The 16,553-nt window shown below is 40.6% G+C and overlaps 1 protein-coding gene across 1 annotated transcript in view; it reads right to left on the bottom strand.

Annotated features, from left to right (window-relative positions):
• CACNG8 (calcium voltage-gated channel auxiliary subunit gamma 8) overlaps window positions 1-16,553 on the bottom strand; it is a 35,592-nt gene that overhangs the window by 12,839 nt on the left and 6,200 nt on the right. The window contains exons 2-3 of the mRNA XM_014052459.2: window positions 11,119-11,952; window positions 5,233-5,316 (exon numbers count right to left, since the gene is read on the bottom strand). Of these exons, the coding sequence (XP_013907934.1) occupies window positions 5,233-5,316; window positions 11,119-11,341 (307 nt within the window). The 5' untranslated portion in view covers window positions 11,342-11,952. The remainder of the gene's footprint in view (window positions 1-5,232; window positions 5,317-11,118; window positions 11,953-16,553) is intronic.

The following is a 16,553-nucleotide window of genomic DNA, read 5'->3' as shown; positions in this document are numbered from 1 at the left end:
TGCAATGGAGGGGGTCACACCCATATGCGCAGGGGGGGGAGGCCATGTGGGGGTGGTTGTGCGCGCATTGCATTATGGGTGTGGGCTCTTCCGGCACACAAGGACAAAAGGGTAGCCATCACTGCTCTAAGCTCTGAACCCAAGGCTTTTGAATTGTTTTGTGATTTCTTCATAGTCTAAGCCTGTGATGGAGAACCTATGGCATGTGTACCACAGGTGGCACCTGGAGTCATTTCTGAGGGCCCACGAGGTCTTGCCATGTCAGCTCCAACACACACACACACACATGCTGGCCAGCTGATTTTCGGCCTTGATTTCCAGCCGATTTTCACCCTCCGGAGGCTTCCCTGAATGGACTTTTTCCCCGAACTTCTGGTTTGCATATTGGGCTGTTTTTTGCTCCTAGAAAGCCTCTGGAGCCTGGGGAGGGTGAAACATGAATCTACCGGGCCCACTGGAAGTTGGAAAATGGGCTGTTTCCAGCCTCCAGAGTCCCTCCGGGGGGTGGGGGAGGCCGTTTTCACCTTCCCCAGGCTCTAAGAAAGCCATGGGGATGGGCCAGCAAACGTTTGGCACCTGAGGTGAAAAAGGTTTGCCAACACTGGCCTAAGGCATTAGATGGATTTCTTTTTGGGGCTTTTTTTTGGATTGGTGCTGATTCTGGCAACTACTTGGACTAGTTTCTGCTGTTTTCATGGCAAGATTTTGGAAGTGATTTGCCGTTGCCTTCTTCCTAGGTTTGAGAAGAAATGGTTGGCCCAAGGCCAACTAGATAGCTTTGTGCCTAAAGGCAGAATTAGAACTCCCAGTCTCCTGGTTTCTAGCATGGTGCCTTAACCAAAACATCAAACTGGCTCTTCCATTAGATAGGTTTACGTCTACTTCAGTTGCTCTCTGACCCACAGGCAGGGGATAGAGATCACTCAAGCCCTGTGCTTGACCAAGAAGCAAATCAAAATTTGACTTCAGAACTGTTGCATGAAATAGAGGAAGGGACATAATGAAGACACCATTGGAGGCTCCATCTCCACAACACTCTTATTTCAATTGTAGGTCAATTTTATGCATTCATTCCTGAATGTAGAGAATCTTGTTTCGTGATGAATCTTTAAAAAAAAAAAAAAAAGGAACATTCACATCGATTTGATGTGCAAATTTGTACAACAAAAGCTGGAATATGGCTGTGGTTTGATTTGTCTATAAATGTATGGGAAAGAAGAATTAGCAGGTTCACAGAGTTGGAAGGGACCTTGTAGGTCATTTAGCCCAACCCCCATCCCACTCAAGCAGGAGACCCTACACCATTTCTGACAGATGGCATTCCAGTCTCTTCTTGAAAGCTTCCAGTGATGAAGCTCCCTCAACTTTTGAAGGCAAGCTGTTCGATTGGTTTATGTTATGTTACATTATAATTATGTTGGCTTTCATGAAAATGAGCTGAATATTTTCCAACAACATATAGGAATTTTGTGCATGACATTCTCTGTGTAATTGTGCTGAAATGCAAGCAATAACGGCAATTATTAATTATCCCCAATTTTTGGTGTCTCCCGCAGTGATCAAAGTATTGCCTCTGCAAAACAATGCGTGGGTGGATATATTTAGTTGTATTGGATCCATTGATTGATCCATTGTTTGATCCACTGATTGATCAATTGATACATCCATGCATCCATGCATCCATGCATCCATCCATCCATGCATCCATCCATCCATCCATCCATGCAATTTAGAGCAGTGTTTCTCCACCTTAAGAACTTTCGGATGAATGAACTTCAACTCCTGGAATTCCCCAGCTAGCATTCCGATGCTGACTGGAGAATTCTGGAAGTTGAAGTCCACACATTTTAAAATTCCCAAGGTTGAGAAACACTGCTCTAAATTGATTGGATGGACGGATAAATGGATGGATGGGTGAGATTATATATGCTGATTTAGAAACTACCAAACTCTAGAAGTCTCTGGCTCTATTACAATGTTAAAGCAGGAGAAAACCAAGAAGATGCACAGCACAAAGACAAAAACTGAACTGGATAACATCCCATAGCGGCTGAGTCCCTACCCTTCATACATCCTTGGGAAACAGCCTGGTTTTCAACATTTTGAGCATCTTCAGGATTGGAACTGTATGGGGGATAATGTTACAGCACCACAACAAGAAGCCACCTAATTGGATGGGGTTATATTCCCTTTGGACTTTAGTAAAAAAAATTTCTGTCTGAAGCAGATTTCTCAACAGTGTCCTTATTAAGAGAAAATGGTCTCCCATCCATTACTGGTAGTCCTTGACTTAAAGCCATTCATTCAGCGACCATTTCAAGTTACAACAACATTGAAGTGACTTAACAATTTGTCCTCAAACTTAAGCACTGTCCCCGCATCCCTATGGTCACGTAATCAAAATTAGGGTGATTGACAACCAGCAAGGAGCTTTCCAGGACTCCTGTAATCTTGTGGTCTTCCAAGGTGGCTTCTGACAAAGCCAATGGGTGAAACCAGATTCGCTTAGTGACCGTATGATTCCCTTAAGAATTGCAGTGATTCACTTAACAACCATGGCACAAAAGGTCGTAAAATTGAGCATGGCCCACTTAAATCTGCCTTGCTTATCAATATAAATTCTGGTCCCAATTGTGGTTGTAAAATGAGGATTATATGTAGTTACCTGAAAACTTGACATGCTCTTAAACTGCATTTTAAATGCAGCTTTGTAAAAACAATGTGTATAAACAAGATTCACTAGCAGGTAGAATAATATTGATTATATTACGTGAATGTTATATTCCTCACCCTGCATAAATAATGAATAAAAGTGACATCTCTGATAAGAGAAGCTCAACTCCTGGTGATTTGTTGAATAAAACCACCCAATTTTCTTGGCAATTTTTCAGAAAAGATATGATGCAGGCACTTCCTGGAAAGGTTTTCAATTTCCTTGTCTAGGTCATACTGAAGTATTAACTAGTTTTGATCTTGCTTAGCTTCCGAGTCAAGATAAAGTCAGTGGAATATGGGTTAATAATTGCTAAAGTGTAAATTTATTTACCCCATTTATTTACCCAAATCTGCCTAGACATTAAACTTAGGATCAGAAAAGTGGCCTTAAGATCCATCATTAGTAAAGTTCTGATGAGCAAATTTATTCCCCTCTCAAAAAATCAGAATTCTTTTTTACTCAACCTATGATTCAACAATCACAGGTGTTGAATTATTTTCCAAGGAAGATCTAACAAGCACTTTTCTGCATTTAGGCGGGGGGGGGGACGGAGGGGGGGACACACCGAAAAACAAAAAGTGAGTTTTAAAGAAAACTTTCCCAGTTGTGAAACTACTGCACATAAGCAGGCTTCTAATATACCCAACCAGATATTTCTTATAACTGATGCTTGTTTTGATTGTATTCTGCAGGTATATGCTGTTGTTTTGGATACAGAGATGTGTTTTTAGAATGTGTAAAAAATTGCCTTTTATTGTTATACAGCTTCTTTATAGGTACGATGGAAAAGGGTAACTTTTGTCCCGCATCTGGCAATATACAAAGTCTTGCTTTTTGGGGGTGGGTGGGGGCGGAATCTGGAATTTAGCTCTTAGGTCAGTAGCCTAAAATAATTATTCTTTTGCAGTTGACTATGTAAGCATATTATCTGTCGCTGACCTCACCATAGGTTAACTTCCTCTGCAAATATTGGTGTACTTTGCTTTTTGACCAGGAGGTAAAATTGTAATATTGGAAAACTGCAGGAAAGGGAAGGAAACCAAGAAGGGAGCAATATGGATCTTCCCCTTGTCCTTTGGCATACAGAAAGCAATTAAATGGCCATTGGCAATGGTCGTAATTTGGACGCCTTACTCTGGAGCGTAATTCACATAATGAAGACGCCAGCCCTACTTTCGTTATTTGGGGGCAGGGGGATGCTGATGGAAGGTGGGTGGGGGTGGTGGCAGAAGAAGTCCCATGAGAAATTGTACTAGAGTACTCAGAAATTTGAAGAAGCTGCATCTATGCTGCTGTGGTTTCTTTATGCTTTGCCAGGCATTTCCTAGACTCAAAAGAGGATCCTTCTCTGCAATATGACAGTCTCCAAAGACATCTTCACTCCTTCACCACTAAAACAAAAATCGCATCCCTTTTATAGGAAAGGAAACCAATACATCTGTAAGGGCTCGCTAGCCCTGCGGACTTTACTCGGCTTGTTGTTATGGAGAGCGCCCTCTCCCTATCCCACCATAGAGAGGAGGAGGTACTCATCTCCATTTCAAGATCACGAACCAGTGCTTTACGAAGACATGTGACCAGCATGACATCACGGAGCTCTAGTCACCTTCCCACAGAACTGGTATCTATTTATCTACTACTTGCATTTACCTGCTTTCGAACTGCTAGGTTGACGGGAGTTTCGAGTTTCATTTTATTTATATGCCGCCCTATTCCCTGAGGGACTCAGGGCGGCGCACAAACCTGAAGGAGGGGAAGGGAAAAACACAAAAACTACAAAGGTACAGGGCATTTAAAAAACAACCAACAGCCACACGATTCGAGAGGGAAAGGGAACTCATCGACCCCAGGCCTGCTGACACAGCCAGGTTTTAACGGCTTTTCGGAAGGCCTGGAGAGAGGTGAGGGTCCGAATCTCTGCGGGGAGTTCGTTCCAAAGGGCCGGAGCTGCCACAGAGAAGGTCCTCCCCTGGGTAGTAGCCAGATGACATTGGCTGGTAGACGGAACCCGGACGAGGCCCACTCTGTGTGATCTAATGGGTCTTTGGGAGGTAATTGGCAGCAGGCGGTCTCTCAAGTACCCAGGTCCAATACCATGAAGGGCTTTATAAGTGACGACTAGCACCTTGAAGCGTATCCAGAGACCAATCGGTAACCAGTGCAGCTCGCGGAGGATAGGTGTAATGTGGGTGTACCGAGGTGCACCCACAATTGCTCGCGCAGCTGCATTCTGGACGAGCTGAAGTCTCCGAATGCTCTTCAAGGGCTGCCCCATGTAGAGCGCAAGGGAGCTGGAGCAAGGATGGGAACTCACCCCGTCACATGGCACTAGGGTCTCTAACCTGGGCTGCTGGCTTTCCAGCTGAAAAGTCCAGCATCTTAACTGCTGAGCTGCCACACCGCCCTTTCCTTATGCTGGGGATGCCATAAAAATCCATACATTTCAAAGAACAACGGTGACAGGGCATTGCCGAGGCCAAGACACAAGAATGAATAAGCCACCTATTTATACATACGTAGGAGGTATTCCGCACTGTCGTGATCATAGTCTGTGTCCTCTGGAAAATGGTTGATTTTCACACACACTCCTCGCTTCAACCCTGCAAACAGGAAGAGACAAATTACCAGCTGTTTGGGGATTAAAGCACAGCGTTAGTTGGCATGATGTTGAAATTAACCCATTGCTGGATTGCCAATGATGCTACTTTCCATCTCATTCCCACTCTTATAAGAGCATTTCTCAGCATGATGGGAACAGCATGCCCCATATTTGGAGGTCATTGAGTTACAGAAGGTCATCTGAACCATCTTAGGCTAGTTTGCCACGCTGATGTCCTGGCATGATCTATACCTCATGCTAGGCCTCTACTATTAGATGCTATCCCAGCTACCCTACCTCCCTTGCAATGTTTGACTGTGACACCGGGAACAATTAGTATTTAGCACAATCCTTTTTGATGAGCTTTTCAGTCAGCTATTTCAATGTTTCTCAACCTCAGCAATTTTAAGATGTGTGGATTCAATTCCCAGAATCCCACAGCCAGGGAAGTTGACTAAGGAATTCTGGGGACTTGAAATCCACACATCTTAAAATGGCTGAGGTTGAAAAACACATGCTATATCGTCAGTGAGTGCTGGAATAAGATTTATATAGTGTGTAGTATACGTGTGCTACCAATTTTGCATGCGTAACCTTTAAGTGTTGCTGAGCCCACTCGCAAGAAGACTTGAAAAGAAGACTTAAAGGTTCCAGGTGATTAACTTTGGTGGCTTTAGGGTGGCGTTAGAGAAATGCCTGGAGGACTGGAGCTGGTAACAGATGCTTAGCTGAATGTCAGAGAGGCAATGGGATAGAATTTCTATAGGTTAGATGGCTATGACGGTATTGTCATGGAGCAAAACCTCTATGCCCCTAAATGCCTTCCGGCTCTTTTCACAAGAAAGGATAGAGCTGCAGTTCCATTTAGTGTTTTGAAAAAAGAAGAAGAAATCACTACAACCCCATACTTGAGTGTTTTATTTAATCAATTCCTGAAATTGTATTGATCACACTCTATTGTATCCCTCCTCAACTGAAGGCCAACCAGCATGTTAAATTCAAAGCTGCAACTAGTGGAACTTACGGTACTGTATCTAATTTGCTTCTTTTAAAGGCCTTGCTTTTTAATGGCTTAAGTACCCCCTTTTTAGCTAAAAGCCAGCAAGATTTTTTCTACAACAAATGCAAAACCAAAGTTGTAAAACCCTAATTAAAGCATGTATTCATAAAGGGACTGTAGAATACTGAAAATAATTTAACAAGCCAGATTAAATAAGTGCTTCTTAATGTAATTGGGAAACTGTTGAAATGCCATATTTAGTGATTGCAACTTTTGTAGGCGAAGGAAAAGAAGGGAGAAGGTATCTTATGCCTGTCAGATGTTTAGAATGTCAATACCCATTAGTCCAGCTACAGTGACCAGAAGCAAAGGATTATGGGCATGGAAGTCCAAAACATTTGATCGGTAAGAACTATATCCCTTTGTGATATGCATAAATTTCCCCCTTCTTGAGAGCATCCAAAGGTATTGACCTTCGATTCCTGTAGACATAAGCCATGTCAACTAGAAGATTATAGAAGTGAAAAACAACACTTGAATAGATAGTCCTCAACTTATAGACTGGCTGCTTAATGACCAGCCAAAGTTACAACAGACATCCCCAGAGCTATTTATGCCCCATTTTCAAAGTTAGACAGCTGCACTCATGCACAGACACACCATGGTCATGTCCAAAAGGTGCTTTTGAGCCAAGGTGGCGCAGTGGTTAAATGCAGCACTGCAGGCTACTGCTAGATCAGCAGGTCAGCGGTTCAAATCTCACCGGCTCAGGGTTGACTCAGCCTTCCATCCTTCCAAGGTGGGTAAAATGAGGACCCAGATTGTTGGGGGCAATATGCTGACTCTCTGTAAACCGCTTAGAGAGGCCTGAAAGGCCTATGAAGCGGTATATGTCTACTGCTATTGCTATTGCTATTGCTATTGCTTCTTCAAGAGGAAATTAACAGAATACTAATAGAATAACAGAGTTGGAAGGGACCTTGGAGGTCTTTTAGCCCAACCCCCTCTTAGGCAGGAAACCCTACACCACTTCAGATAAATGATTATCAAATCTCTTCTTAAAACCTTCCAGTGTTGGAGCATTCACAACTGCTGAAGGCAAGTTGTTCAACTGTCAGGAAATTTCTCCTTAGTTCTAGGTTGCTTCTCTCCTTGATTAGTTCCCACCCATTGCTTCTTGTCCTATCCTCAGGTCCTTTGGAAAATAGCCTGGCTCCCTCTTCTTTGTGGCAGCCCCTGAGATATAGGAATACTGCTATTATGTCTCCCCTGGTCCTTCTTTTCATTAAAGTAGACATATTCAGTTCCTGCACCCGTTCTTCATATGTTTTAGCCTAAAGTCCCCTAATAATCTTTGCTGCTCTTCTCTGCACTCTTTCTAGAGTCTCCACATCTTTTTTACATCGTGGTGACCAAAACTTGATGCAGTATTCCAAGTGTGGCCTTATCAGGGCATTATAAAGTGATATTAACACTTCGTGTGATCTTGATTCTATCCCTCTGTTTATGCAGCCTAGAACTGTGTTGGTTTTTTTGGCAGCTGCTGCACACTGCTGGCTCATATTTAAATGGTTGTCCACTAGGACTCCAAGATCCCTTTCACAGTTACTACTATTGAGCAAGGTACCACCTATACTCTACCTGTGCATTTTGTTTTTCTTGCCTAAATATTCATCCAATGAATAAAAATTCATCAGAACCACTTGCCTAAATGTAGAACTTTACTTTTTTCACCATTATTTTCCATTGAACTAGATTTCTGGTTTTTCTTTGAAGACATTTTGCTTCTCATCCAAGAAGTTTATTCACTTCTGAGAAGATCTTCTTGGATGAGAGCTTCTTGCATGAGAAGCGAAACATCTCAAATAAAAACCAGAAAGTCCAGTCTTGAAAAAGCACCTTTGGGACACCGTGACCTGGATGATTGAGAATCTCCATAGATACCACGGTCATGTGATTGTATCTTGGTCACTTGGCAACAGCTTTTCCCTTTACTGCTGTTTGCAATTCTCAGGTTATGTGGCCATGATTTGTGATGTTGTTTGCCAGTTTAAGCATTTACTTCCAGTTTCTGGCAAAAAATAAAATAAAAGCCCATTGGAGAAAATGTTTTCACTTAAGGACTGTGTCATTTGTTTAACAACCCCTGAAAAAAATGTAATAATAATAATAATAATCCAGTCTGGTGACGTGATGCCTTGACTTATAACCACAATATCTTACAATCAAAATTCCAGGTTGAGTCATGATTTTAAGTCAAGGACTACCTGTACCAGATAAGGGTATATTGATTTAACACCTTAATCAGGGAATTACGTCCATTCTGGAGGAAATGGATTTGCCCCACAGCAGAGGGATGGCTAAAAGGAAAATAGAAAAAAAAAACTACTGGCTCTACCCTTATCAAGGCTCAGAACATTGAAAGGCAAAGTCAGGGTGAAAACACAGGTTCTCTCAAAGTAGATGTGTGTGTGGGCAATGTGGCAGCCTGTTTCCTCTTATGTAGGTGAGGTGAGGAATTCAAGAGCAAGACAGTGCTTTATATGAATAACATATACATATTTATACTTAGTATAATGCCTGTCATAACAGCCAAAATGTGTTGGCTTGTAGATTCAAAGGTATCTACAAGAATTCCCTGTCAGATCACTTCTGTAATATCATCTCAGCAGTTTCCCCTATGAATAAACACCTGCATGCAGGCATGGGGAACTAGCATCCTTGATGATCTCAGCAACCTACTGGTAGTTCAATCTCCACATCTCATCGTGGCTATCTTTGGGGTGGGTGGGGGGTGGAGGTGGGTTGCTTGACTATATTAAGGTAAAAATTCCCCTGCACATACGTGTTAATTGTTTTCTAGCTCTAGGGGGCGGTGGTTCATCTCCATTTCAAAGCCGGAAGACCCAGCACTGTCCAAAGACGTCTCTGTGGTCATGTACTTGGCGTGACTAAACCCTGAAGGTGCACAGAGCACTGTTACCTTCCTACCAAAGTGGTTCCTATTTTTCTACTTGCGTTTTTGATGTGCTTTCGAACTGCTAGGTTGGCAGAAGCCGGGACAAGTAACAGGAGCTCACTCCATTATGCGGCACTAGGAATTTGAACTGCTGATTGACAAGCTCAGCATTTTACCCACTGAGCATCCTTCCTTGACTATATTAAATTGTATTAAAAGATGGCAGATTGGAGCAGAATGATGGTAACTGATTTTCCATTGCAAGAGACAAATATTTGAACCGTCATCCTATTAAACCTACCTCTCACCAAAGGCTTTTCTCCATCAGTTGTAATTAAGCCATGTTCTATGCTAGAATCTGGAATTTGTTCAGTTGCATTTTACTGACAATCCAGATGGTGGTAATTGGCAACCTGTTGTTGTCAGATGTTTTCTGTTAATTTACCCATCTTTATTCAGAGCTTCCATCTTTTCCCAGGAATCAAATACAATTTGGGGCAGTTTCCCTGATGTGGATTAGAAGAAGCATTATTGATGGTTTTCAAAACTATTGTGCCTTTAATTGCAAACTTCCTCCTTGTGGTTACTGCTTGATTGCTTCCTGTTCCAAATGGAACTGCAATTTAGATGTCTATTAATCAGTCTCTCTTTCCCCTGAACTCTAGGAGTTTTGATTACTGATTTCCTCTTTTTCTTTTATGTTCGTATAGTAAAAAAAAAAAGTCTCAGTAGAAAAAAAAGTAATTATTTAAATTCTCTTATCCCATGAGGAACAAGACCCAATTTATTTATGAGGATTCATCAATTATGCTGATGTTGTACAGTATAGAATGCAATTAAAAGCAGGAGATGTGAGGTGGGAACTTCTAATTAAAGGTATGCTGGAGAGTTTTGCTGACTCAAACTTAATATTATAGAAACTCGTGAACACAAGCTCTGCTGCATAATATGGCACTAGGGTAAATGTAAAATAGAACTACTGTTTTAATTCTGCTTTCAGTTAATTTAGGGGAAAACAATGCCTCCCAGTGTGGAAGCAATATTGGTTTTTACACCAGCTAATCAGTGCATAATTGCAGTGTTTAAAGCTTTTGTAGTTTCTTGTCTTCTGCCTCTAGTCTTTCCCTTTTTTTGGCTAAATTCTCTAGTAAATAAATTGTCTCCTTGGAGAACCTGGCCATTAATTGCTCCATGTTTGGTGTACTGTAATATGAAGGGTCCTTGGTACTCTCATCATCAGTGCTAGCAGTCATAGTGATGATGATGATGATGATGATGATGATGATGATGATGATGATGATGATGATGATGATGATATTAGCAAGTTTGGGTAATGAAACATCTGCAAGAAAACAACCAAGCTCAGAGAGCACCAAGGATCCCTGAGCTCAACAATGAGCTACAAATATTCTTTGTTGGTACTGTAATATCTTGTGGTAACCCTCATGTCTACCTAAACTTGCTTTTCGACAATTCTAGAACGTTTTCTCTCTTGAACCTGTTTCAGTGAGTGGATGACTTACCCAGAGGTGGGTTCCTACCGGTTTGGCCTGGTTTGGCCGAGTAGGTAGTAACTCAGCCTCTCACACTCCCGAACTGGTTCTGCTGCTGGCAGTGGCATCATGATTTTCGGTTCTGCGCATGCACAGAACGATCTTCATTGCAGAAATTTAATTTTTCTCCTTTTCTAACGTTGTGCGCATGTACAGATCTTTTTAGGTGCAGATGCGCTCACATGCAGAGTGCATTTGATGTGCGCATGAGTAAAGCGGAGCACGTGCACGCGAACATTTTTGTGTGGCGAACTGGCAGTAATGCCAGCAGCAACCCGCCCCTGGACTTACCTTCTAAACAGCATATCCGCCAAAGACCTGAATGGGTGAGTCCTCCAGGATCTTTTTTGTCTTTCTGGGGCGTTTCCTCGGTAGAGATATTAGTGGTATTGCAAATGAAGGCACGAGCATACAGCCAGTAATCTGTGCCAATGGCGATGATCATGAGACCAAAGGCAGCAAAGGCCCCCACAGTTGTGAGTAGAATCTGGACACCTTTCTCACACCAGACCATCCTCTCTTCATTCCAGCGCTTAAGTGACTCCAGCTTGGCGGTAAGAAACGACGCCAGTTGTTACAAATGCAAGCAGCAGAGGCAGTGGTGATTATGGGTGTTTTGCCTACTGTATCTAATCTCCTCTTCCAGTAGGCAGGATCTGGAACACAAATTCTTTTGAGAAATGAGAGGAAGAGAGAATTTTCTCTTGCCTGGAAGAATGTGATGAATACGGAGTAGATTAAGGAAGATTGTCTTAGCAACGCCTGCAAAGCTCTTGAGATTCCTGCGAATTAAGCTGGTGGAAGTTTCCTTTGGGTTTCTTCTGAAATGTTGTATCTTGGGTGCCCCCTCTTCAGAAAAGGAGAACAGATGGACTTCAAGAGAGGTTTCAAAGAAGATACAGGAACATCAGAGGCAGTTTCTGAACAACTTCCAAGAATTTTAGGAAAGCATATGGATAATGTATGAAGAAATTTTCAAAAATGAGGCCGATGAGATTTGTGGAGGACACAATTGGAAGATGAAGGTCGGATATTCAGCAGACTATGATATGTTGGGAAATCTTCGCAGAGATGGAGCTTCCAGATCACTGCTGTCAAAATACTGAAGAACTAGTGGAAAAACAGCTGGAAAGTAACCACAGGACATCTACAGTTGGAATACCAGATGATTATCATGAAATATCTAGATATGAACTACAGGTTTCGCAAGCCTACTTTCTCGGAAAGCTAATGAATCATCTACCCCAGTGTTTCTCAACCTTGGCAAATTGAAGATGTGTGGATTTTAACTCCCAGAATTCTGGACATTGAAGTCAGAGGTGGGTTGCAAATTCTGGCACTACCAGTTTGCATGCGCTCATGCATGTGTGCCTCTTCTGTACATGTGCAGAAGCATCTAGGTGGGTGGGCGGAGCCTCCCGTTGCCACCACTACCGGTTCACCTGATCCGGGCCGAACCGGGAGCAACCGACCTCTGGTTGAAGTCCAGACATCTTCAACTTGCCAAAGTTGAGAAACACTGATCTAGCATGTCACTAAGATTTGGTAGCGGGAAGAAGGGGGAGAGGGAACAGATAGCTTTTAGATTTCTTTTCATGTCTACTGAAGAACCTTTGCAAGCTCTATGGAAAAAAATAATTATTCAAAAACACTTCATGGTGTCTGCTAAATTTTTTCATTCACCCTTAATCTACGGCTTCAGGAAGTTTTCAGAAATGACTGAGAATACACCCAATATCCTTATGTTATGTCTATTTGGCTGGTTTCCTTTCTTTCTTTCTTTTTGCCTGATCTCTACTTCATGGGTTTCCGGATATGAAACACCCTAAATTCCAGATGTGGCTTTTCAAGTTGAAGCTCGCCTTGATTTAAGCAATTGATAAATCTATTGCTTGCCACTTGATAAGCAGTCAGCCAATATTATTTCTGAGCAAATGGGGCAAAAGGAAGAAAAATAATGAGTTGGGTATAAAAGAGATTCTCATACAGAAAGAGTTCTTACCCCATTCATTGCTGCAGTGCTAACTACAGGCATCCTGATCAGGCATGAAATGCTCTTACTTTTACTACTGGTTTGCAATCGGGAGCATTCATGTGTGCAGAACCTTCTGCGCATGCGCAGAGCGTCTGTGATGATGTCTGGGCAGGTGGGCAGAGCCTCCCACCACCACCACCCCTGCCAGTTCACCCAAACTCAGGCGAACTGGCAGAATACCACCTCTGATCCTGATCCTTTTAAACACTATTTATTTATAAATAAGATTATGATTTAAATTCATTGCTAGTACATGTAGTCCTCAACTTGCAGCCATAATTGTGCCCAGAATTTCCACTATTAAGCAAGGCAATTGTTAATTGAGTTGTGTCTAATTTTACGACCTTTTTTGCCAAAGTTGTTAAACGAATCACTACAGAGGTTAAGTGAATCACATGGTCATTAAGTAAATCTGGCTTTCCCCATTGACTTTGCTTGTTGGAAGCTGGCTGAGAAAGTTGCAAATGGCCATCGCATGACACCCACACCCCCCCCCCCCAGGATTTGTGCAGCTGCCTTAAATCGATGCTAATTGCCAAGCACCCAAATTTAGATCACATGAACATAGGGATGCTGCAATGGTTGTAAGTGTGAAAACTGGCCATAAGTCACTTTTTTCAATGCCATTGAAACTTCAAATGGTCACTAAATGAATGGCTGTAAGTCGAGGACTGCCTGTAGTTTGATTTGTAGAAAAACATTAGAATGAAAAGTCATACAAGCTGTAGAGGTAGGCAGTAGAACCAGGCAGTAAAAATAAATGCAACACAAAAGCTAATTAAAAGAACCCCAAATATTATTAAGAAGCACAAAAAATAATAGAAGGTTGGGATGGATTTTGCATGGCATGTAAAAGGATAATAAAAACTATGCCAGGAGGGAATTGTATAGTTTTGGTGCCACTGCAGAAAAGTCCCTGCATAAATACAAAGATGGATGCTCTCAAATCAAGATTTCTAAATCACATTTCATTAGTAGGGATTTCGGTCTGGGTGGCCCCCATTGACTGTGCTGACCAACACTTGTAACCATTTGGAGCAATAATGGAGAGGAAGTTATGATATTTAACTTATATTTGTTGATGAGAATTTGAGTTTATATTTTCCTATTTGGATTTTTTCCCAACATTCTCCATTATATTTATGTGGCTGTAGAAAGGAAAATACAATATGGTATATTTTTCTTTCTATAGAGCTGTGGTGGCGCAATGGTTAGAATGCAGTATTACAGGCTATCTCTGCCCTCAAACAGGAGTTCGATCTTGATTGGGTCAAAGTTGATTCAGCCTTCCATTCTTCTGAGCTCGGTAAAATGAGCCCCCAGATTGTTGGAGGATGATATGCTGACTCTGTAAACCACTTAGAGTATGTACTGTAAAGCACTTTGAAGCGATATATAAATCTAAATGCTTTGTTTCATGCAAATAAGCTGACAAACTGATGTTTAAAATGAATCAACAGAAGTATCTATCCTGGGTTTTCCTTTTCAAATTGCCAATACTTTGCAATTGGTCACCACTGATGGACTGGTGACTTTGCATCAAGTTTATCTTCTTTTCACTTATTTCCTGAAATAAGACTCAGGATTAAATAGCCTTGCAATTTTCCTATATTTCATTTAATATCCCTCAACTGAAGGAAAACCTCACACAATTCATATCATTCAGTCCACTTTGGCTTACAGAAGGAAATTAACTAGATTAGATTATTTCATAGGTTGAAGAAATCACTATATCCAAAAATAAAATAAATTTATAAAAATATTTTTTATCGAGAAATGGATTTACTATTTATTTATCCACCCTATCTCTATAGCCACCGATCTCAGTGGACAGAATTTAAATGAAAACAAGAACAACACTATAAAAATTACAACACAAGCACCCAAGAAACAACAATTCAAATCATTAATACAATCAAGAATTGGGTTCCTGCACAAAATTATCTTCTGATTTTCTTGGGGTGGGAATAAAATCTCAGCCATATTAGCATTAACTGGGGTTTGTGATGGTTAGTTTGAACAATGACTTAGTGAGCTATAACTACCAAGGCTTATGGCTTTATCCTGCTGGTTGCCTGAAGGTTTTCTATAGATCTGTTTTTAAAATAAAGTGTATCTCATAATTGTATTACTTTGAAAGTTGCTGTCAACATTGAGAATTGCTGTCTGCACTATTACCCCTCTTCCCATCCAGACATCAGTCTTCTCTCCAAGATAAAAGGTGAGAAAACCTACCAGATTTTACATATCTGTATAGACCTTTGGGCAATGTTAGAATAAGGGGAAATACTAGTTTAACCCTGGAAAATCAAAGGATGGCTTAAATTTGTGTTGGCCAGAGATGAGAGATAAAGGTTACCTTACTTGCAGCATATAACATCTTCTATACATCTAACCATCACTAGCAACTAACACCAATAATGGTAGAATTCATATCACTTTAAAATGGCTAGTTAATACGATAAAGATACTATAGAGCATTAAGGGGGGACTGGCCAAAAGAAACACCTTGCACTTAGCAAAAAAAGATATTGCCAATCTAGTATCTTATCGTGTTTTCATAGTATCACCCATCTAACATCATTTAGGCTTAAGTAAAAAATGGCCCTTAGTTAAGAAACCTAAAGTAATATAGAAGGAATATGTTTCTGACATGCACATAATATTTTTCTTCATCACAGATTATACAGAATTACTACACATGTCTACTTATCTAAAGAAGATTAACCTAATGTCAGGGAGCATAATAATATTTTCCAATTATATTTACAACAGTGGAAATTTCCAGTTACAATTCTATAATACAGCATTATAACTGTTAATTGCTATATTGATGTACAGCAAGTTTCTGGGTTAAGAACATCTTGGTTTAAAGACTACCCATGGTTAAGAATGGAATCTATTGTAGCAAAATATGAGTTAAATGCACAATGATTCAAATTAAATATACAATGGTTCAAGTTCATTATACAATACTATTTATTTTATACAGTATTATACAATGATGCTGTTCAGGCTTAAAAACAAATTGGACTTAAGATCTCTATTATATAACTATTATTTTATTTATTATCTTTTTTCCTGTTTTTTAAAATATAAAAACACTATCTCTAGTTTTTGTATGTACAGTATCTGCATTATAATTATTTTTACATTTCATTATTTTTTCCCTGTTATTTTCTTACAAGCAATAACAAAATACATTGGAAAAGGTGGAAATTTCCACATCAATCCATTTTTGCAATAATAGTAAACTGAGATTACACGTGTAAAGACTTTTACTTTTCTCATGTAGTATGACAGGACCTAAGATTGCCTTTTAGGGAAATATACAGTAAAATTTTTGCTTCTATTTATTCTGTTTCTACATCAACCTCAAATAGATCTGAAGCTACGATAATTATATTTTTTGGGGGGGATATGTCATTTCTCCAGAAATTTAAGTTTTAATTACCTTGCTTGTTCTCATAGTAAGTTAGATGATGTTATAACCGTATTTTTGACAAGCTCGGGAATTAACTAAAGAACAGCCATGAGGAGAAATAAGCATCAGTGTGCTTATATACTTCATGGTAAAAACTCTCAGTACTATTAAGCCACAAAATTTGAAGCAGAGCTGTTAAGAAAATCAGATCTAAGACACAGCAAACACACCATGTAATCGATGCCTTACTTACAATTACAGTTGAAG

This window comes from Thamnophis sirtalis, unplaced genomic scaffold (assembly GCF_051295495.1).
Source record: "Thamnophis sirtalis isolate CommonGarterSnake01/CBP01778 unplaced genomic scaffold, rThaSir2_p1.2 scaffold_4, whole genome shotgun sequence".
In the NCBI taxonomy this organism is placed as follows: Eukaryota; Metazoa; Chordata; class Lepidosauria; order Squamata; family Natricidae; genus Thamnophis; species Thamnophis sirtalis.
This window is presented reverse-complemented; position numbering and strand designations above follow the sequence as displayed.